The sequence below is a fragment of the Erythrolamprus reginae genome, chromosome 1, assembly GCF_031021105.1.
Source record: "Erythrolamprus reginae isolate rEryReg1 chromosome 1, rEryReg1.hap1, whole genome shotgun sequence".
In the NCBI taxonomy this organism is placed as follows: Eukaryota; Metazoa; Chordata; class Lepidosauria; order Squamata; family Dipsadidae; genus Erythrolamprus; species Erythrolamprus reginae.
In genome coordinates, this window is record NC_091950.1 from 293,563,838 (window position 1) to 293,582,679 (window position 18,842).

An 18,842-nucleotide genomic window follows, 5' to 3' on the forward strand; every position below is an offset into this window, starting at 1 on the left:
TCTGGGTGTTATGTGAATTTCATTGTATGGGTATACTTTGCATATACATACAATGGCAATAAAATAAAAATATAATATAAAATAATAATAATAATAATAATAATAATAATAATAATAATAATAATAATATAAAATAAAATAATGATAAAATAATAAAATAAATAAAATGAAATGAAATAATGAAATGAAAAGGAATAAAATAAAACAAAGTAACAAAGTAATACAGTGTAAAATTAAAATTAAAGTAAAGTAAATCTATGTAGAATTATTTTTTTCCAATATGATTTTTATTGGAGAAGTCTTTGGCTTATGAGAAAACAAAATTTGAGCAACAGTAAAATTTTCTAACAAACCTATGTGAACAAAGAGTAATACCTTAATTTAATATCAGTACAGTACATCCCTGTGTTTATATGTATGTTGCTTAATTAAGATTAGCATTTAGAAACATATATGCAGTAGTGCTTAATGAATAAATGAAGAAATATACCTTTGATTCATTTTTAAATTTATAAAATTGGGTTCTATCTAATTTTAGGATTTGTCTGGAGAACATTTTGCATCATATTTATGTAGAAATACTCCAAATGGTTCACAAAATTTTAAGCACTGTATATATATATAATATAATATATACTCGATATTCCTTCTGTTCCAAAAGGAAATAGACAAAAATGCATTATCTTCTCATGGTGATCTTTATGATGACTGCAACTGGAAGCAGCTTAGACATAATGGAAGATTTAATTAATCATTGGAATTGTCTCTAGCATACAATATTACTTACATTTGTTCTAACAATCAACCTTGACATACCTGGCGTAAAGTGCGGGCTACCAAACTTTCTAGTACGGGACCTCTGTCTTCATGGAGCAGGTGTACCTCATCAAGAATAAGGAGCTTCACTAGTTGAGAGAGAGCAACATCTCCAACACTCTTTCTGGTCACAACATCCCATTTTTCTGGAGTGGTTACAAGCATCTGAGAAAGTTAAAGATGAAAAAACAACATTGAAATCTTTAAATTTATTTTTTACTTGCTGAGGTTGTCAAAAACAACTTGAAAGATAATGAAGCTGGGCAGACAAATGTGAAATGGCGGCTTTAAAATTTTCTTCTTTGCACCCAAAACTGAAATAGAAAGTCTATTAACTAAGTACAGCTATTAGTTATCTTCATGTCTAGCCATTCCAAATGTGCATTTGTACCATCTCACATTAAAACATTCCTTTGGTTGGAACAGACTGCTTCTGTTGATTCAAGAAACAATTCTTGAAACTATGCTTGTGTTAATTTAAACCAAGAATATGCAATCTTAAACACTCGAAGAGCCATTTGGACCACTTCCCACAGAAAAGAAAACATTGGGAACTACAAAACCTGAGTGGGTGTGGACAACTTGACATCACTTACTCTCACCAAGTCACATGACACCCCCCCAGTCACACCTACACAGCCAGTCATTAGGACAGAGAACTGGTTGTTAAAAAACATCTGGAACCACAAAATCCTCTTGACATCTCTCTTTCCTTCTCCCCCCTCACTCCCTTTCCCTTTCTTCCCCTTCTCTGTATATCTCTGTCTTTCTCCCCCTCTCCCCCTCTGGGTATATGTATCTCTCTCCTCCCTCCCCCCCTCTGTATCTCTCTCCCAACTCTCCCTCGGTCTCCTCCCTCTCTCACTGTCTCTCTGTATATCTCTGTCTCCCCCTCTCCCCATTCTCCCCCCACTCTCTGTATCTCTCTGTGTGTCTCTTTATGTCTGTCTATACCCCTCTCCCTCTGTGTGTGTCTCTCTCTGTGTGTGTCACCCCCCCCCTTCTATATCCTCCTCTATCTGTGTCTCTCTATGTCTCCCTCTGGCCGCCTGTGGTTGTGAGAGGAGAAGGAGGGGGAGGAGGAGAGTCGCCCAAAGGGAAGCCCCCACCGCAGCTCACACTCGTTCCACAGTCAGCCCGGATTTTTAAAAAGTTGCCAAAAAGATGTTTTAGTTCGGGCAATGCAATATGAGGAATAGTTCCTGACTTTCCTGTTTCATTGATTATATAGCAACCAAAACCATTTTTTTGAAGGGATACCTTTGAATATCCCCACAAAATAATGTCAAGGTTGACATTTTTAGCTTGCTAAAACAAAAATACTAAGTGGACAAAGAAACACTAAAAGTTCCAAAGTCCAATGAGTCACTTCAATACTTACATCAAGGACCAGTTTGGTTTAGTAGGTAAGGCACCAGACTAGAAAGCAGGAGACCATGAATTCTAATCCCACCTTGGCCATTAAAAGCCAACTGGGCGACTTTGGGCCAGTCACTCTTTTTCAGCCCAACTCACCTCACATGGTCGTTGTTGTGGGAAAAACAAGAGAAAGGTATGCTGGATATGTTCACTATTTTGTTATTTGCAAAAATAATACAGGTGGGTATGTAGTAAATAAATAAGTAAATAAATCATGGGCAAATGAAAGAAATTGAGGAGCAAAAACAATATTTTTGCAAATGCTCTTGTATTGTAACTGCTAGAATGGGGAAAGCTGAAGATGCTAGTCGCCAAAGAACTAGACACAGATCAGACGATAATATCAACGCCAGGAGCAGCAAAATTTTCTTGCACACTAATTGCAGTATTTAATGAGTATGTGATAACTCTAAAGAGTGCATGTTCAACCAGATTTTACAAACTGTTGTCACACCTATTATTGATGCAACTAATTAACACTTTGAAATGAATGATGTCAACTACAAAAATTAGCAGCTGTAATTAATTAGCAAACTGTGATGGAATATATTTAGCAACACATATTAAGAATTTAAAGTGTGAAATGATCCAAATACTAGCTATTTAGCTGATTTGCCAGAGCTAAACTGGTACTGCTGTGATCACACTTCTTCTTGTGCCACAGTTACACTGTCACAACTTAAAATAAAAAAAAATGTATGTCTCTCCACCCTTCTTTTCATTTTATAGCTTTTGGAAACATCCTGCATCAATCAAGTGCTTTTTTAATGGTTAAGTTATAATTAAAACTTGCTGTTGGAACTCTAAAGAATGGCAATACAGTAATTAAATGTGAAATTGTGTACCTTGTTGCCCTGAAGACAGTACAAACTTATTGTATGCAGTTGTTCTGAATTTCAATAGAGCTCTGACAGAAACACAATTAAAACAAACTGAGGACAGGAACCACATGGGCGGAATCCAAAGATAGAAGATGAATAACAATAACACTTCCTTTAAGATTTATGCCTAGAATCTTGAGAAACCATAAAATCTGGAAGGGAGAATAACAAACAACTTTGAGATGTCCAGTTTAAAACACAATAGTAAGCCTTTTCTATGCTCTGGGATTTAAGTAGGCAGTTTCATTCTCAGCCTGCCTGGAGCCTCAGCAATCTAGTGCTGAAATGTAATTTCCTGAAAAATGAAAATCAAAGATTCACAGGCTCACCAAAAATGTGGTGCAGTAGGCATCTCCCAATCTAATTTTCATTCCAGGATATGATAACCAGTGTTACAAAAGGGGCATTGGTCTTACCCGATACGGCTCTTTTCAGAAGGGTAGATATAGCATCCAGGAATGGGTTAACTCTGTCTGCTCTCTAATTGGACTGAGACTGTCTAAGTTGTCCAGGTCCCACCCTTGTTGCCATACTTGACAGCTTTTGACGAAGAAGTGAAGCAACAGACTCCCTTGTGCCATAGTCAACGAAAAACACATTGCTTCCGCCGAACCGAAGCCAATAGTCTATTTTGACTATACAGAGTGGGGATGGATGTTATATCCACCTTTCGGAGATGAGGCATATCAAATAAGACCAATGCCTGTTCTCTCTCATGGGGGGATATAGCATCTAGGAATGGGACATACCAGAATTGGCTGTCCAAGTGGGCAGGCGATACTGGCACCATGCTCTGGTGGAGCATGGCACTGTAAGTTGCCTGACTGTGCTTTGGTGAAGCATGGCCTATAAGTTACCTGACTGTGCTCTTGTGGGGCGTGGCTCAACATTTGTTGTTGTTACAAGCTTAAGGAGTTCTCCAGGAAACTTTTCAGAGGAAGATGGCCCGCACATAAATTGATTAAAACAATCAATCAGCAAAAGTGCATTGCTCACTGGTTAAAGGTCCCTATATACTGTACATAGTTCAAAGGACAGTTTTATACTTTAGTGATAGTGACATATGTTTGAAGAACAAATGGTTGGCATAATTCAGCTGAATTTGAAAGAAACTTTGTTCTTTGTACCTTTGAACATAGTCAAGTAGCACGAGAGGAAGGATCTGTGAGGGAGGTCTGACAGATGGTAATCTGTCACAGTCTTCTCTAAAACTTAAAAGGGGATAGAATTGTCAATGCAGTATGTATACTCTCTCCATCATCCCCTTTGTCAAAGGAGAGGATTCTTGCTTAATAGCAACTCGGATGCAGGTTATGTGAACTCTCCCCAAACTGCTGAGAACAAGAGCTATATTTTAACATGCTTCAACAAATGGACACGCATCAAATTTTGATGGAGGTTCTCCGGAGACTGGAAACATTCCATTTGCCAACTTCTGGTTGAACCCCCACCGGAAGCTCTCCGGAGACCAGAAATAGTCTGTTTCCCAACTCCTGGGGAGCAAAAACTGTTCCCCAGTTCCGGTTGAACTGGGAAACTTCCAGTTCAACCGGAACTTGGCAAAGAGGCTGTTTCTTCCCCAGACTCCTAGAAAGGCTCTGAAGCCTGGGGAGAGTGAAAAATGGGCATGCCATTGTGTGCCGAGAGCAGTGTGTGTGTGTGTGTGTGTGTGTCTCATGCATGCATGCATGGGAAGGCTGCATGGAATTATAGGTATGGGTATGCATGCCCCCCACACTCCAAAAAAATGTTTGCCATCACTGTTCTATACCCTCCAATAGTAGGGCTATTGAATTCTCTTTATATGGACTCATTTACCCTTAAGCATGAACATCCTACATGTTTAAACATAAACAAAACATAGAACTATAGTTTAATAGGCACACTGTTTGGAAAGCAGAAGCTTGTAAAAAGATATAGCAATAGCAATGTCATATTTAGCCCCTAAGACACTTTACTGGAAGTGTCTAAGACACTTTACTGGAAGGTAAGAAATTTGTATGTCAAGATTTAGGGGGAAATAACAATGTAATTAACATTTCAGCTAGGTCAGGCTGAAATGTTATGGGGAAGATGAGGAAAATATCAGGAAACCTCCAGTCTAGGAAACCACCTGTTATGAAGCCAAAATTTTATATAACATGGACTGCCCAATGAGAAGGAAGGGGCGTAGAGCTGTTTATGTCCACTGTTAGAAATGTATTTAAAGCTTGTAGTCAGATAAACACCTTGCTTATCTTGGTTCTCTGAACCTGAGACCTTTTGCAAAAGATAATGAAAGAGCTTTATTTATTGTTCAATGGTGTCTTGTTGTTTTATTGGGATTTGAATCTCACACTAAGGGACATTTAAATTGATCAAACTATGATGGGCTCCTTGTTTTAATCAGGATGGACTTTATGAGACAGCAATAAGATGGCATTATCTTCGAGTCTTCGGAGAGGGGCGGCATGCAAATATAATAAATTGAATTGAATTGAATTGTAGGAATGGGTGAGAGCTGATTCTTGAGTTTTGTTTTACTACAGGTGATCTTCAGGACCTATAAACTCACCTCACCCCTTTCAAAATGGTCTCCCCCAAATTTAGCCCCATCCAGTCTCTTCAGGCATGGGGGAAATGGGGTTGGTGTATGAGATGCTTAGGGGTTTTAAGTGGTCTGTGTAACACAGGACACTCACTCCAGTTAATAAGTTATTACATTGCTCAAAACAGTCACTGTCAGATCATTTTTTAGATAGCCCATAATAACTGAAGGGCTTAAGGTGACCTACACAATCAGACTATTACAGTGCTTTGAATGAACATTTCCATTCATGCCGAAGGACAATAGAGACTAGGTGAGCATCACTAAAAGTATAATGATAATTCACAATGCTGCTGACACATACTATTAAAATTTCATCGTCATCACTATCATAATTAACTTGCAACACTACAGTAAATTTCACGGAGTGCTAACATTCTTAACTTAAGCACCTGAAAAAAAAACATTTCATCTTCGAAATCAAAACCTCTTGAAATACTTTTCTAAATTCTTGTTGTCTTTTACTTTAGCAAGCAGTGCCGCAAAGTATTTTCATTTATATTGCTATTATACCACTTCACTTCCCCCAGCACAAAAAGGGCCAGAAAATAAAGTGTCACATTTGTTTAATGCAATGGAACTCATGCAAGACATTTCAATCTGGCTTCTATATTAGGGCATGACAAAATAGAAATGGGTTAACTGTCAATATTTTAACTGTCAACTTACATTTTTCTCTGCCCATGTAATTTCTTTCCCCCCAGCACGCCAAGATTTTTATCAGGCGGAAGAATGATGTTTATCACTGCAGTGTCTTGGAGTGTGCAATGATCATTGCTTGCCAAATGTAAAAACGGCTTGTAAACTTGAAATTAACACCACTGAACAAAGACCAGCAACGTAACAATATCTTACATCCTTATCACCACATAGAGAACCAGAAAGTGCTCTACATGGCACGGTATCTGAAATTGATCAGGATATTACCACTGGTATAAAATGCAGTAGTCAAGATGTTAGCTGGTGACAGCTGCTATGGTCAGTGCACCAAGGATTACTTTCTCCCAACAGAATCTGTCTGATTCATACATGCATTTTAGGAAGAGGAGGACTGGGTTTCTGCCCTTGCCAAAAATCAAGGGGACTGGTTCAAAAGAATGTCTCGAGTGCTTGTGGAAGAAGGCAAAAAGGGAATGTGACTAACTAGAAGTACTTGCTCATGTTCAGATGTGCTTTGTGGCAATGAGGAAGGCAAACTATTCTCAGGTTTCTCCTTTATTCTATTGACTGTCCAGCTATCCCGTATAGAGTTACAAACTCCTTTTCAGGAAGCAGGTTGGATTGTGAACTCCTGTCTGGCTGTTGTGACATATCTGCGCAGCAGTTCTTCTGGCAAAGGTGTTCATCAAAGTGTTAACTCCTCATGGACAGAGTGATATCCAGAGTTAAAGATGATTTTTGAACTACGTTATCTAAAATCCCTTTAGGTCTGTAAACTAGAAAGTGAACGTGTGGCTTGGGGCTTCGATTCTTGCTTTTAGTAAGAGCAGGAGAGGTGTGTGACTACTTGGATCCTGGGCATTATTAATGCTTCACTACAGAAAAGATATTGCTCAGTCCTTGAAGGAAACTATAGTAAGTCCTCTCCTGAAGTGGTTGTGCTTGGATATGGTATCTTTAGAAAGCCATCCGTTGTGCCCCACATTTACAATTTAGGAAATGTTGTTGAGATGGTAGTAGTAAAGCAGCTACACAACATCCTAACAGTGGTTCATCTGGAACCTTTTTAGTCAAGGCTTGGGGCCAGATGTACTGCTTGCTCTCCTGGATAATCTAATATAGGACCTGATGAGCACTTTGCGCCTTTCCTGGTTGGTTTGTTTGTTTGTTTGTTTGTTTGTTTGATACCTTGCCAGCTTTTGATACCCTCAACCATTACTAGATTATCTTCAAAGGGTTGGAGATTGGGAGCACTCTTTTCCAGTGGTCCTGTCCTATTCTCCATAGACTTCAGTTTTAAGCAGTGAAAAATCATTTTGACACTTCCTGCCTTTAACAATGCTCCAAGGCTCAGTCCCTTCTCCTCTACACTTTAACAACTACATGAAGCTTCTGGGAGAGGTTATTTAACTCAACACGTACACTGAGAGCATATGCATCAAAGCCAAATTCCCTGTGTGTCCAATCACACTTAGCCAACAAAGAATTCTATGTTACGCTATGCTATGCTATGCTATTGTATTCTTCGTGATCTAATACCATCAGGATGTTGACCATGTCAAGGTTTACATCACCATCCAAGGGTATAGGGGGAAAGCTGTCAATGTTCTATTCTAGTGCTTGGATGCTCTAAGAGTCTAAATAGGAGAGAATAGGCTGAAATTAAAGCCAACCAAGATGGAATTCATTATAATTCTCCGATTGACACCAGCATGTTCTCTGAATAGGCTTGCACTTCCTGTGAAGGAGCCAATTTGTAATTAGGGGTCTTTCTGGAATAAACTTCCTTAAGCAACGAATGGAAGACATGGCTAAAAGGTTTTTCCCCACCTTCGTTTGGTGCACCAACTGCAACCTTACCTGACTATGATAATGATGTTCTCATTACCACTCAGTCTCTGTGATGCTCTACATGAGATTGCCTTTAAAGGCTACTCTGAAACTACAGGTGGTCCAGAATACATTTGCTTCTGTATTAATTGGTTTCTAATGTTGGGAACGTGTAGCTCCAATACCGAGTGACTTGCAGTTGTGAACAGTTGGTTTTCAGATACAATTTAAAATGCTAGCTTTGATCTATAAAGCCTTTCATGGTGGACACTTGGGTACCCTCAGGTTGGCTGGTCCAACCTTAATTGCCTGAATCCACTAGATCATGGATGTCAAACTTGATTTCATTATGGACTGCATCAGGGTTCTATTTGACCTCAAGGGCCAGGATTGGCATGGCCAGCTCAACATCACTTTTGTCAGGGGTGCCTGTGGCAACTTGAGAGCTCTGCCAGCAAAAATAGACTCAGCTGCAATGGTCTCCTACAACCCTCTTCCAGTGAAAATGGAGCAACCTTCTGCCAATGAAAATGGAGCTCGGGAAGGCCTCCCATGGCCCCCCGAGCTCCATTTTTGCTGGCAAGGGCACTGTGGCCATTCCTTTGCTGTTTCCATGGTGGCCCCACAGGCCAAATCTGGCCCTTGGGCTTTGAGTTTGATAGCCCCTGCACTAGATCATCTAACGAGAAGTGCTTGTAGTCCTGCACTTCTAGGAATTGAAAGGAGGCAGATTTAGTTGGTGCTTTTCTATGGTATTGGTGCTTTGGAATAGTCACCTAAGGGAGATCGAATGAGGCCCTGCCCTGGTAATGGATGTTAAAAACTGGGGGTGGGGGTGGGGTTGGAGCACATTTCTGTTGAGCTCACGATTGCATCATTTTCTACTTTTTCACTTTTTCCTGCATTTTTTAATTCTTGTGATTAAGGATGATTTACTAGGTTTGGTATTATACATAGAATTTTTTTTAAAAAAATCTTGAATTATACCATGAATGTTTTATTTTTTTTTCCATACCTTCGAAATTGTCAACATGCTGTGTTCTGATGATAGATAGACGGACAGACATACAGACAAAACGATAGATATATAGATATAGATAGATCAGTCGATCTTTGGCTGTAATTGTTCCAACACTGCAAAATACCTTGTTCTTCGAGATACTCTAGGCAATATTACTACTTTCACAAAGCTGTAAAGGTGATGTTATTTCAATGGGCATTTACTAATTGATTTTTAATTTGGATTATTTGTTTTTATGGTAAATGGATTGCTGTTTTAGTTTTGTTTGAGCTTGCTGATTAATATACAGTATTTTTATTATATTTGGATTCCTTTTTTAAACTATGTCATTGTAAATTGCCCAGAGTTTTGGGAGCCGTGCAATAACAAAATACAAATGAAAATTTATTTTCTCATTTAAATAAATAAGAAAATTAGCTTTTAATTCTAAACCCATCTTATCTACATATTTACAGTAAGTTAATATTTAAATATTCAGTGTTTGAAAAATATAGATAAGGTTTATTACAGTAATATATTAATAACATAGAATGATTAATAGTTTTAATCGTATCTAAAGGTAACTGTAATTTAATTAAATCGCATTTCATTTTGGCCTTGTTCTGCTAGTTTTCGGAGATTGTGCCCCTACTTCTCAAAACCTACTGTCAACCCATCAGTGTCCCTAGATGACAGAAAACCGGAAGAGCTCTTATTAGCAGATACATTTTGAATACTGTATCCAACAGACTTCAGGACTCCTGTTTAGAAAAAGTATAAAAGAAAAACAAAAGAACTCTTTAAGGTATTATTTTCACAACCTAGTTTACTGTTTGTTTCCCTTTTACAATAAAAATGATTGTGTGAATGTTACTGTATTACTAGTGACTTAATTAATTTTGGCAGGAGAGAATGAAACTGAATAAAGCTTAAGAAAGATGAGATATGTGGAAGTATGAATGCCCATAATGTGTTGTACTTATTGTTGAAAAGGAACAACATCAAAACACTTTCTTTGTACACAGCTTCGTGCCCGTTAGAGCATACAAATCCAATAAATAAATAAATAAATAAACAAACAAACAAACAAACAAATAAATGTAAGATTTTGAAGTAAAAGTAGAAAAACATTTATGGTTTATGAAATTCATCTTATAAAACTTATTATTATAGTCCGGAGACTTTGCAGTCTGCAAATATAAATTATGATCAAAATGTTCTTTTAAATAGATGAGTTCCATATTATTAACCTGTCATTATCATCCTCCCCCTTCCCATTTGCTCTTTTTGCCTCAATAATCACGGTTATACTAACCTCTGCTATTCTACAGCCAGAGTTGATTGATGCTAATTAGCTACTTAATCAGGTACAACAACGTTCCATTATTGTGTCTCACAGCAAACAGCAATGAAACTATGAGTGTTTTTCTTTTTCTTCCTTCTTTTATTACCCATATTAATCAGAAACTTATTACTGAGGGAAGCTAAACAAAACGTGAAAAGTTGCCATATGTAAATTAAAATTTGGAATATTGGAATTAATCCACAAACTTACATTTCTTCAATATTAAGATGGCACTACAATTTGAAATTGGCGGGATGGAGGGAACAGGAGTAAGGTGAAAAAGTTTCTATTTTCTATAGGCGTGTGCTTGTATACCATATTTTTCAGAGTATAAGACTTCCTTTTTCCTCCATAAAAGAGGGCTGAAAATTTGGGTGCACCTTATACTCTGAATGTGGACGAGTCTACGGAGAGGGGCGGCATACAAATCTAATTAATAATAATAATAATAATAATAATAATAATTATTATTATTATTATTATTATTATTGAGGAGAAGCAGCTAGAGAAATTAGTGAAATACGAAGATCTAAAAATCGAGCTGCAACAACTCTGGCATAAGCCAGTGAAAGTGGTCCCAGTGGTACTTGGCACGCTGGGCGCAGTGCCAAAGGATCTCAGCGGACATTTGAAAACCAGTGAAATTGACAAAATCTCCATCTGTCAGTTGCAAAAGGCAGCTTTACTGGGATTGGCAAACATAATTCGCCGCTACATCATGCAGTCCTAGGTGCTTGGGAAGCGCCCAACTGGTGATGAAATACGAAATCCAGCATAGTGATCTCGTTTGCTGTGTTGTACTGACATAATAATAATAATAATAATAATAATAATAATAATAATAATAATAATAATAATAATAATAATAATGATAATAATAGCTTGTTTTTCCAGCTCTGACTAGGTGCTAACGATCTTCCCGGCTTCCTACTACTCCAAAGAAGGTTTTTTCCAGCCCTAAGTCTTTGCAGGCTTGATTTCATTCCTACCACCTCTGGAAAAGGCTTTTTTAAAAAGCACTAATGCGGTGCTAACTATCTTCCTGATTTCAGCATTTATTTTATTCCTACTCCCTCCAAAGCAGTTTTTTCGGCCTTAAGTCTTTGCAGGTTTGTTTTCATTTCCACTCCCTCTGAAAAAGGCTTTTTCAGCCCTAACCAGGGGATAAGATAATGCGCTGAAGCTGAACAGACTAAGGATGCTAGCCAAATGATACCTGGTAGGTAGATTTTCCCCCCCCCCCTATTTCCCTCCTCCAAAAGTAATGTATACTCTAAAAATATGGTATATGGATGTTTGTGTTTTTACTGACTGACTTTCTCATTTAAAAATATTCTAGCTTTTTGCATATAGATAGAATAGAATAGAATAGAATTCTTTATTGGCCAAGTGTGATTGGGCACAGAAGGAATTTGTCTTGGTGCATATGCTCTCAGTGTACATGAAAGAAAATATAGGTTTGTCAAGAAACAACCTAGATATATGTAACATGTTTTTGCTGATAATGAAAAGGAAGGGATTATTTGCCCTCATCAGGTAGCCACACCCTTTCTGGGATTTGAACCTGGGGCTGTGCCTTGTAAGGCAGTGGCCTTAGCCTCTAGGCTTGTACCAGGGAAGGGTTATGTGTGATTTTTGTTGAGTCACTCTGGTATATGGAAGGAAGCACTGCTACAGCTTCCTTTTTGCCTCTCAGCTCCACCAAGGGCTATATTTCAAGGCAGATAAGTTTTATTATGGCCGACAGCTCTAATCTATAAGTGTAACATATTTTTGCTGATAATGAAAAGGAAGGGAGACTACTAAATATCCTCAGCTTGCAACAATTAGTTTAATGTTCTAGTGTTCCAGGGTCATGTGATCACCTTTTGCGACCTTCTGACAAGCAATGTCAATAGAGCCAGGCTCGGTTAACTACTATGTTGCTGACTTGGCAATGTCAGTGATTCACTTAATAAATGTGGCAACAAAGGTCATAAAGCAAACCCACTTAGCAAATGTCTTGCATAGCCATAGACATTTTGGGCTCAATTGTGGTCATACGTTGAGTACCATTTATATATATTCATATACATATATACATACTGTTGTGGTTAGCTCTGGCCCTGCTCCTGCCCCAAGGACTGTAGATGTGGGGGAGACATCCACATGCTGCAGGCCTGTTCCCCCCCCCCCCCGGTGGAATCTGCTGATGAAGGCTCCTCTGATCAAGAAGACATGAGTGACAGGGAGGAGGAGAGTGTGTCAGACAGCTCAGAAGGAGATCAATTATCTAGCTCCTCCTTGGATTCAGAACAAGAGTTAATGATACAGCCATGCATGAGGAGAACGATGCATAGGCAACAACAACTGAGAGATTATTATCAAAGAAAATGAGGCCACCTGTGGTTGGGTGGGGCTGTGGTAATTAGTGAGGCTGCTATAAATAGCAGCCTGTGGGTTTGGCCATTGTGGAGGATTATCTGATTGTTGTGTTTCGTGACTGCTTTACTGACTTTGACTTTTTGTGTGCTGATTTTTCCCCACTTTGAAACTAAACCAGAGCAAAGTGTGTTTCACTTTGTGAAAGAAGAAGGACTGTGAATTGCCTCACAGCTGCAAGCTAAGTATCACAGAACTGATAAGGGACTTGTACAAATTACCAGTTTGTTTAGAGACGGGTGCTCTGTGCTATACCAAAAGAGGGCTTGGTTTAAGTGAATTTTCATTATAAAGAACATTGTTTTGAATTTTCAAACGTGTGTGTGTCTGAAATTTGTACCTGTGAATTTTTGGGAGGATTCTACCAGAGAGCCCGACAGAACACATACATACAAACACATAACACATGCAAGAATATCCCATGCGCTTATTTCTATGAAATCATTTCTACGCTATAATGTCAATAATAGCATACATTTGTTCGGGGAATGAATAGAAAAATGAGCAGGACAGAATTGGCATTTCGGATGGTGATAATTGGAGCAGGTTCCGATAAGCTTGCCTAGTCCTTTCTCCTTTCCATTTTGTCTTCTTCCAAAGCCCTGGATATTCCAGTGATAGATGGGATGAAGTATATCCCATTTATTATGACAATTCATTTGAAGGTCTTAAGTTTAGCTCCAAATATCTGCACGGTGGAAAGATCCACTTCAGAACATCATGGACCCAATTGGTTTTTTTTTTAACTTATTACTTTAGGTAAATGTCCTACTGCTTCCCATTTTACAAATAGATTTTTCTTAGAGGAGTTTTTAAAAAATCATCACCAAACAGGCATAATTCACTTGCACCTCACTGCTCAATTTTCATGCTTTTTCCACTTATATCAATTTGTCTACTGAGAAATACTCACTTAAAAGCTTGGTTATTTCTCTTGAATTTTTTGTTACAGGCAAATCAAAGATAATTGGACTTCAGAATACCTTTAAATTATAGTCTAAGAGGAAAAAAATCTAGTTTAATGTATCATTTGCATTAACTATAAAGAGTGTTTTATTATCTCTTAATGTTTATATGCTTTTAGGTATCTAGAGAAAAAGTGCAGAAGAATTATATAGCAATTTTACAGAAGTGTGGGTTTCTCTCAACAAAAAGTATTTATGACAAACCTTAAATCTTGTAGAAGAAAGTCAATAACTAACTCTTAGGATTCCACAATGTCCTACTTATTAATAGAGGTAATGAAATATTTCTCTTGTTTGTTTTGTGAGAAGTGCATTATTAAAATCATATTTGTGCAGAGTGCACTGCTAAAAATCTTCTAATTTTATATACTGCAATTAAAAGATACATTTATTATATAAAAGTCTAACTGTATACAGTGATACCTTGTCTTACAAACTTAATTGGTTCTAGGACGAGGTTCTTAAGGTGAAAAGTTTGTAAGACGAAACAATGTTTTCCATAGGAATCAATGGAAAAGCGATTAATGCGTGCAAGCCCAAAATTCACCCCTTTTGCCAGCCGAAGCGCCCGTTTTTGCACTGCTGGGATTCCCCTGAGGCTCCCCTCCATGGGAAACCCCCCCTCTGGACTTCTGAGTTTTTGCGATGCTGCAGGGGAATCCCAGCAGGGGAATCCCAGCATCGCAAAAACGAGTGCTTCGCTGGCAACGGAAGTCCAAAGGTGGGGTTTCCCATGGACGGGAGCCTCAGGGAAATCCCAGCAGCGCAAAAACAGGTGCTTCGCTGACAACGGAAGTCCAGAAGTGGGGCATCCCAGCGGCAGCGGTGGGTTTGTAAGGTGAAAATAGTTTGTAAGAAGAGGCAAAAAAATCTTAAACCCTGGGTTTGTATCTCGAAAAGTTTGTATGATGAGGCGTTTGTAAGACAAGGTATCACTGTATATATTTTCTATTATTAAAGTAAAAATACAGATGATCTCTGCATATTAACATTCAGTTTTATAGAGAGATTACCTAAAAGCAAGTTAGTAAAGCTCTCATGTATTATTTTATACTTTCATACCTTTAATATTTAATAATATTATTTGGCAATTCTGGCATACCTAACTGCTAACATTTCAGTATTACAAACAGAAACACAGCTCTGTCAACATACTGTAAGTCACATAACAAAACAGAACTTAAATCTCAATCAAGTCATTACAGGGATGCTGCAACAGCCAGAACTCTCAGGACTGGTCATAAGTCCCCATTGTTTAGTGGTGTGATAATTTTGAATGATTACTGAATGAGTGGTTGTAACTCAACCCCGACAAGATGGAGTGGCTGAGGGTTTTGCCTCCCGAGGACAATTCCATCTGTCCGTCCATTACCCTGAAGGGGGAACTATTGACCCTCTCGGAGAGGGTCTGCAATTTGGGCATCCTCCTCGATCCACAGCTGACATTAGAAAATCACCTTTCGGCTGTGGCAAGGGGGGCGTTTGCCCAGGTTTGCCTGGTACACCAGTTGCGGCCCTATTTGGACCAGAAGTCACTGCTCACAGTCCTTCATGCCCTCATCACCTCCAGGCTCGACTACTGTAACACTCTCTACATGGGGCTACCTTTGAAAAGTGTTCGGAAACTTCAGATCATGCAGAATGCGGCTGCGAGAGCAATCATGGGCTTTCCTCGATCTTCCCATTTTACATCAACACTCCGCAACCTGCATTGGCTGCCGATCAGTTTCCGGTCACAGTTGAAAGTGTTGGTTATGACCTATAAAGCACTACCTGGCATCGGACCAGAATACCTTCGAGACCGCCTTCTGCTGCACGAATCCCAGCGACTGATTAGGCCCCACAGAGTCAGCCTTCTCCGGGTTCCGTCGAGAAAACAATGTCATTTAGCAAGACCCAGGGGAAGAGCCTTCTCTGTGGCGGCCCCGGCCCTCTGGAATCAGCTCCCCCTGGAGATTAGGGCTGCCCCCACCCTCCTTGCCTTCCGTAAACTCCTGAAAACCCATCTATGTCGCTAGGCATGGGGGAATTGATTCCCCCGCTGTCCTGCTTTATGTATGGTCTGTTGAGCTGTGTGATTGTTTTTTAATAAGGGTGTTCTGTTTTTTTAATATTGGATTTGTAGACTGTACTGTTGTTGGAAGCCGCTCCGAGTCCTCGGAGAGGGGCGGCATACAAACCTAATAAATAAATAAATAAATAAACCTAAGGATTATCTATATTACATAACAAAATGACAGGACTTTTAGTGTAGGGTACTATTGTCCCTATGGCAGTGATGGCGAACCTATGGCATGGCTGGCATGCAGAGCCATATCTGCTGGCATGCAAGCCGTTGCCCTAGCTCAGCTCCAACATGTATGTGTGTGCCAGCCAACTGATTTTTGGCTCACACAGAGGCTCTGGAATGGCATTTTTGGCTTCCAGAGAGCCTCCGTGGGGATGTGGGAGGGCGTTTTACTCTCCCCCGGCTCCAGGGAAGCCTTTGGAGCCTGGGGATGATGAAACACGAGCCTACTGGACCTACTAGAAGTTGGGAAATAGGCGGTTTCCGGCCTCCAGAGGGTCTCCAGAGGTTGGAGAAACTGTTTTTGCCCTCCCCAGGCATTGAATTATGGGTGTGGGCACTCATGGATGCACAATAGCACACACACATGCTCTTTTGGCACCCAAGGAAAAGAAGGTTCGCTATTACTGCCCTATGGCATTATGTAAAAGATAAGAGAAATTCAAATATGAAAATAGGCATGGAAAAATAAAGTCTTTAAAAAGATTTCTGAATTCAGAACAAAGTTCCAATCGCAAATTGGTATAGGCACCAATCAGGCAGGGGTTTTACTTACCAGCCGCTATCAGCATGCTCTCCGGGACTGTTGTGTGTGAGTCCGGAGAACACGTACCCATCAGCCTGTGATTTGGCTTCTGTGCATGCCCAGCAAGCAAAATCTCATGTGAGGACACTCGCGCGTGTGAGATTTTGCCGATTTTCGGCCATTTTTTTTGCTTCTGCGTATGAGTCAGGGGCACAAATATGCATGCACATCTCAATTTCCGCTACCAGAACCCCAATCCCAGCCATACCGGCTGCAACCCATTACTGACATCAATTTCTCTGCATAGTGCGGTACCTGTTTGTTCGTTTTCAATGGGACCTTTCATTCTCAGCAATTGGCAAACTAGGTCTAAGTTAATATGTCCATTTATTGACTTTTTGATGGAAAACCAGGCTTCAAGGAATTATCTTTCTCTCCTTGATTTCACCTAAGTTACAACTATGGTCCCAGTTAGATCAAATTTGTGACCTTCTGAATCTTCATGGAGTGACATGAGTGACAGTGAGTCATATCTTTTGATAGTCAAGAAGTCTGAAGATAGTTTTCTTCCTGTTTATCCAACATAGTTCTTTTCGCAGTTACTGCACCGGATTCCGTATATGACACCTGTTTTTTGGTTTGTTTTTGTCTGCCCTTTTGGTTTTGACAGGATCCGTCTGAAGGTTGAAGTTGGACAAGGTCATGTTGGCACAGTAGTCTTGCTGTCATTTCTAAGACATTCTGTATGTACGGGATTGTGATTTGTCAGGATGTTGTAGTTATTGCATTGCTTTGAGTGTTTATATTGTTTGTATGTATCTCCAGATGAAGTTTCTCTGAAAAACTTTGTATAGATGTTTTTGTTCTGCTGATCTGGCCTCCATGGTGTTATAATGGGATTACACTCTATAAATAGTGTTCTGAAGCAGCTTTGCTTATGGCATTTTGTGTGGTTGCTGGTGTTAAAGTTGAGGATTTGATCTGTATCCATTGCCTCCCTGTAAAAAGATGTTAGAAGTTGGCCATTGGTAATTCTGGTTACAAGGACATGCAGAAATGATTCTCAGTTTCTTTTGTAAATTGGATATCCGTGAAGACACTGTTGATCCTTTGATAGATTTGATCAATGTGGTTGCTCTTGATTATCACAAAGATATCATCAACGTAGCATACCCATAGCTTGGGATTTATCTGTGTAAGTACAATTTCTTCCATCTTGTGCTGGAAATTGAGTTCAATAGCCAACATTTGATTACTTTCTATTCAGAAGAAGTTTGGATTTTGTCAGTGTTTTTTCCAGGGTCTCGGGCAGATTTGGATATGGGGGAGGGTGTATCCTTGCTGTTGGTCTTTTCCACATCACAAAATGAACCTTGATCTTCACTTTAGAATACATTATTTGTCCATGAAACAGAATCTCATCTAAATTAATTGGCATTGAATATGACAAATTCACTATGAGCCAAAGTCCCCCCCCTTTAAAATAAAAAAGAAACAACAGCTACTTTGGGTAAGAATGATCTCAAGGTTCTCTACTAACAGTTAATTTAGGGTAGAAAGGGTGCAAATTTATCACCAAGGAATTCTTGCCTAAGACCAACTACATTTACAATTAAGTAGGAAGGTATAGTTTGTTTAGGACACATAAGTCATTCTGAAAGAAAATGCTCAAAGGATAACTCAGTGTTAGGTAAGAAAGACTTTAATCTTAAAAGGAAAAAACCATACCCAAAACTAATGATAAATTTACTAGAGCTTCAGATTTAACCCTTTATTCAGCTCTGAATACCATTACGAGCCTTTGGGAATAGTCTACTGAGATTTTTAAAAGAAAAATGGGTACTTTATATTGTACTTCCGTTTGTAATTTGTTTAAAGGACCGAAAGTTCTCATTTTGAATATTGTGTATCTTTAGTCATTGTGAAAAAATTAATTACTCTCAGTTTAAGCAGATTTGCTAGATTTCTCTGCAAAGTAAAGGAATAAATCTTATTTAGTGTTACATAACCTTGCCAAAATTTTGCTCAAAAGAAGGCATTCTGATTGTGTGCAAAGCATACAGCATGAATCCTTTCTCCAGTTATTTATTATGAGGGGGAGAAAT

At 39.0% G+C, this 18,842-nt stretch overlaps 1 protein-coding gene across 1 annotated transcript in view; it reads right to left on the reverse strand.

The window, feature by feature from the left end:
- The window catches only part of ASCC3 (activating signal cointegrator 1 complex subunit 3), a 285,972-nt gene that overhangs the window by 196,440 nt on the left and 70,690 nt on the right, over positions 1-18,842 (reverse strand). The window contains exon 11 of the mRNA XM_070733271.1: positions 817-981. Coding sequence (XP_070589372.1) covers positions 817-981 — 165 coding nt within the window. The remainder of the gene's footprint in view (positions 1-816; positions 982-18,842) is intronic.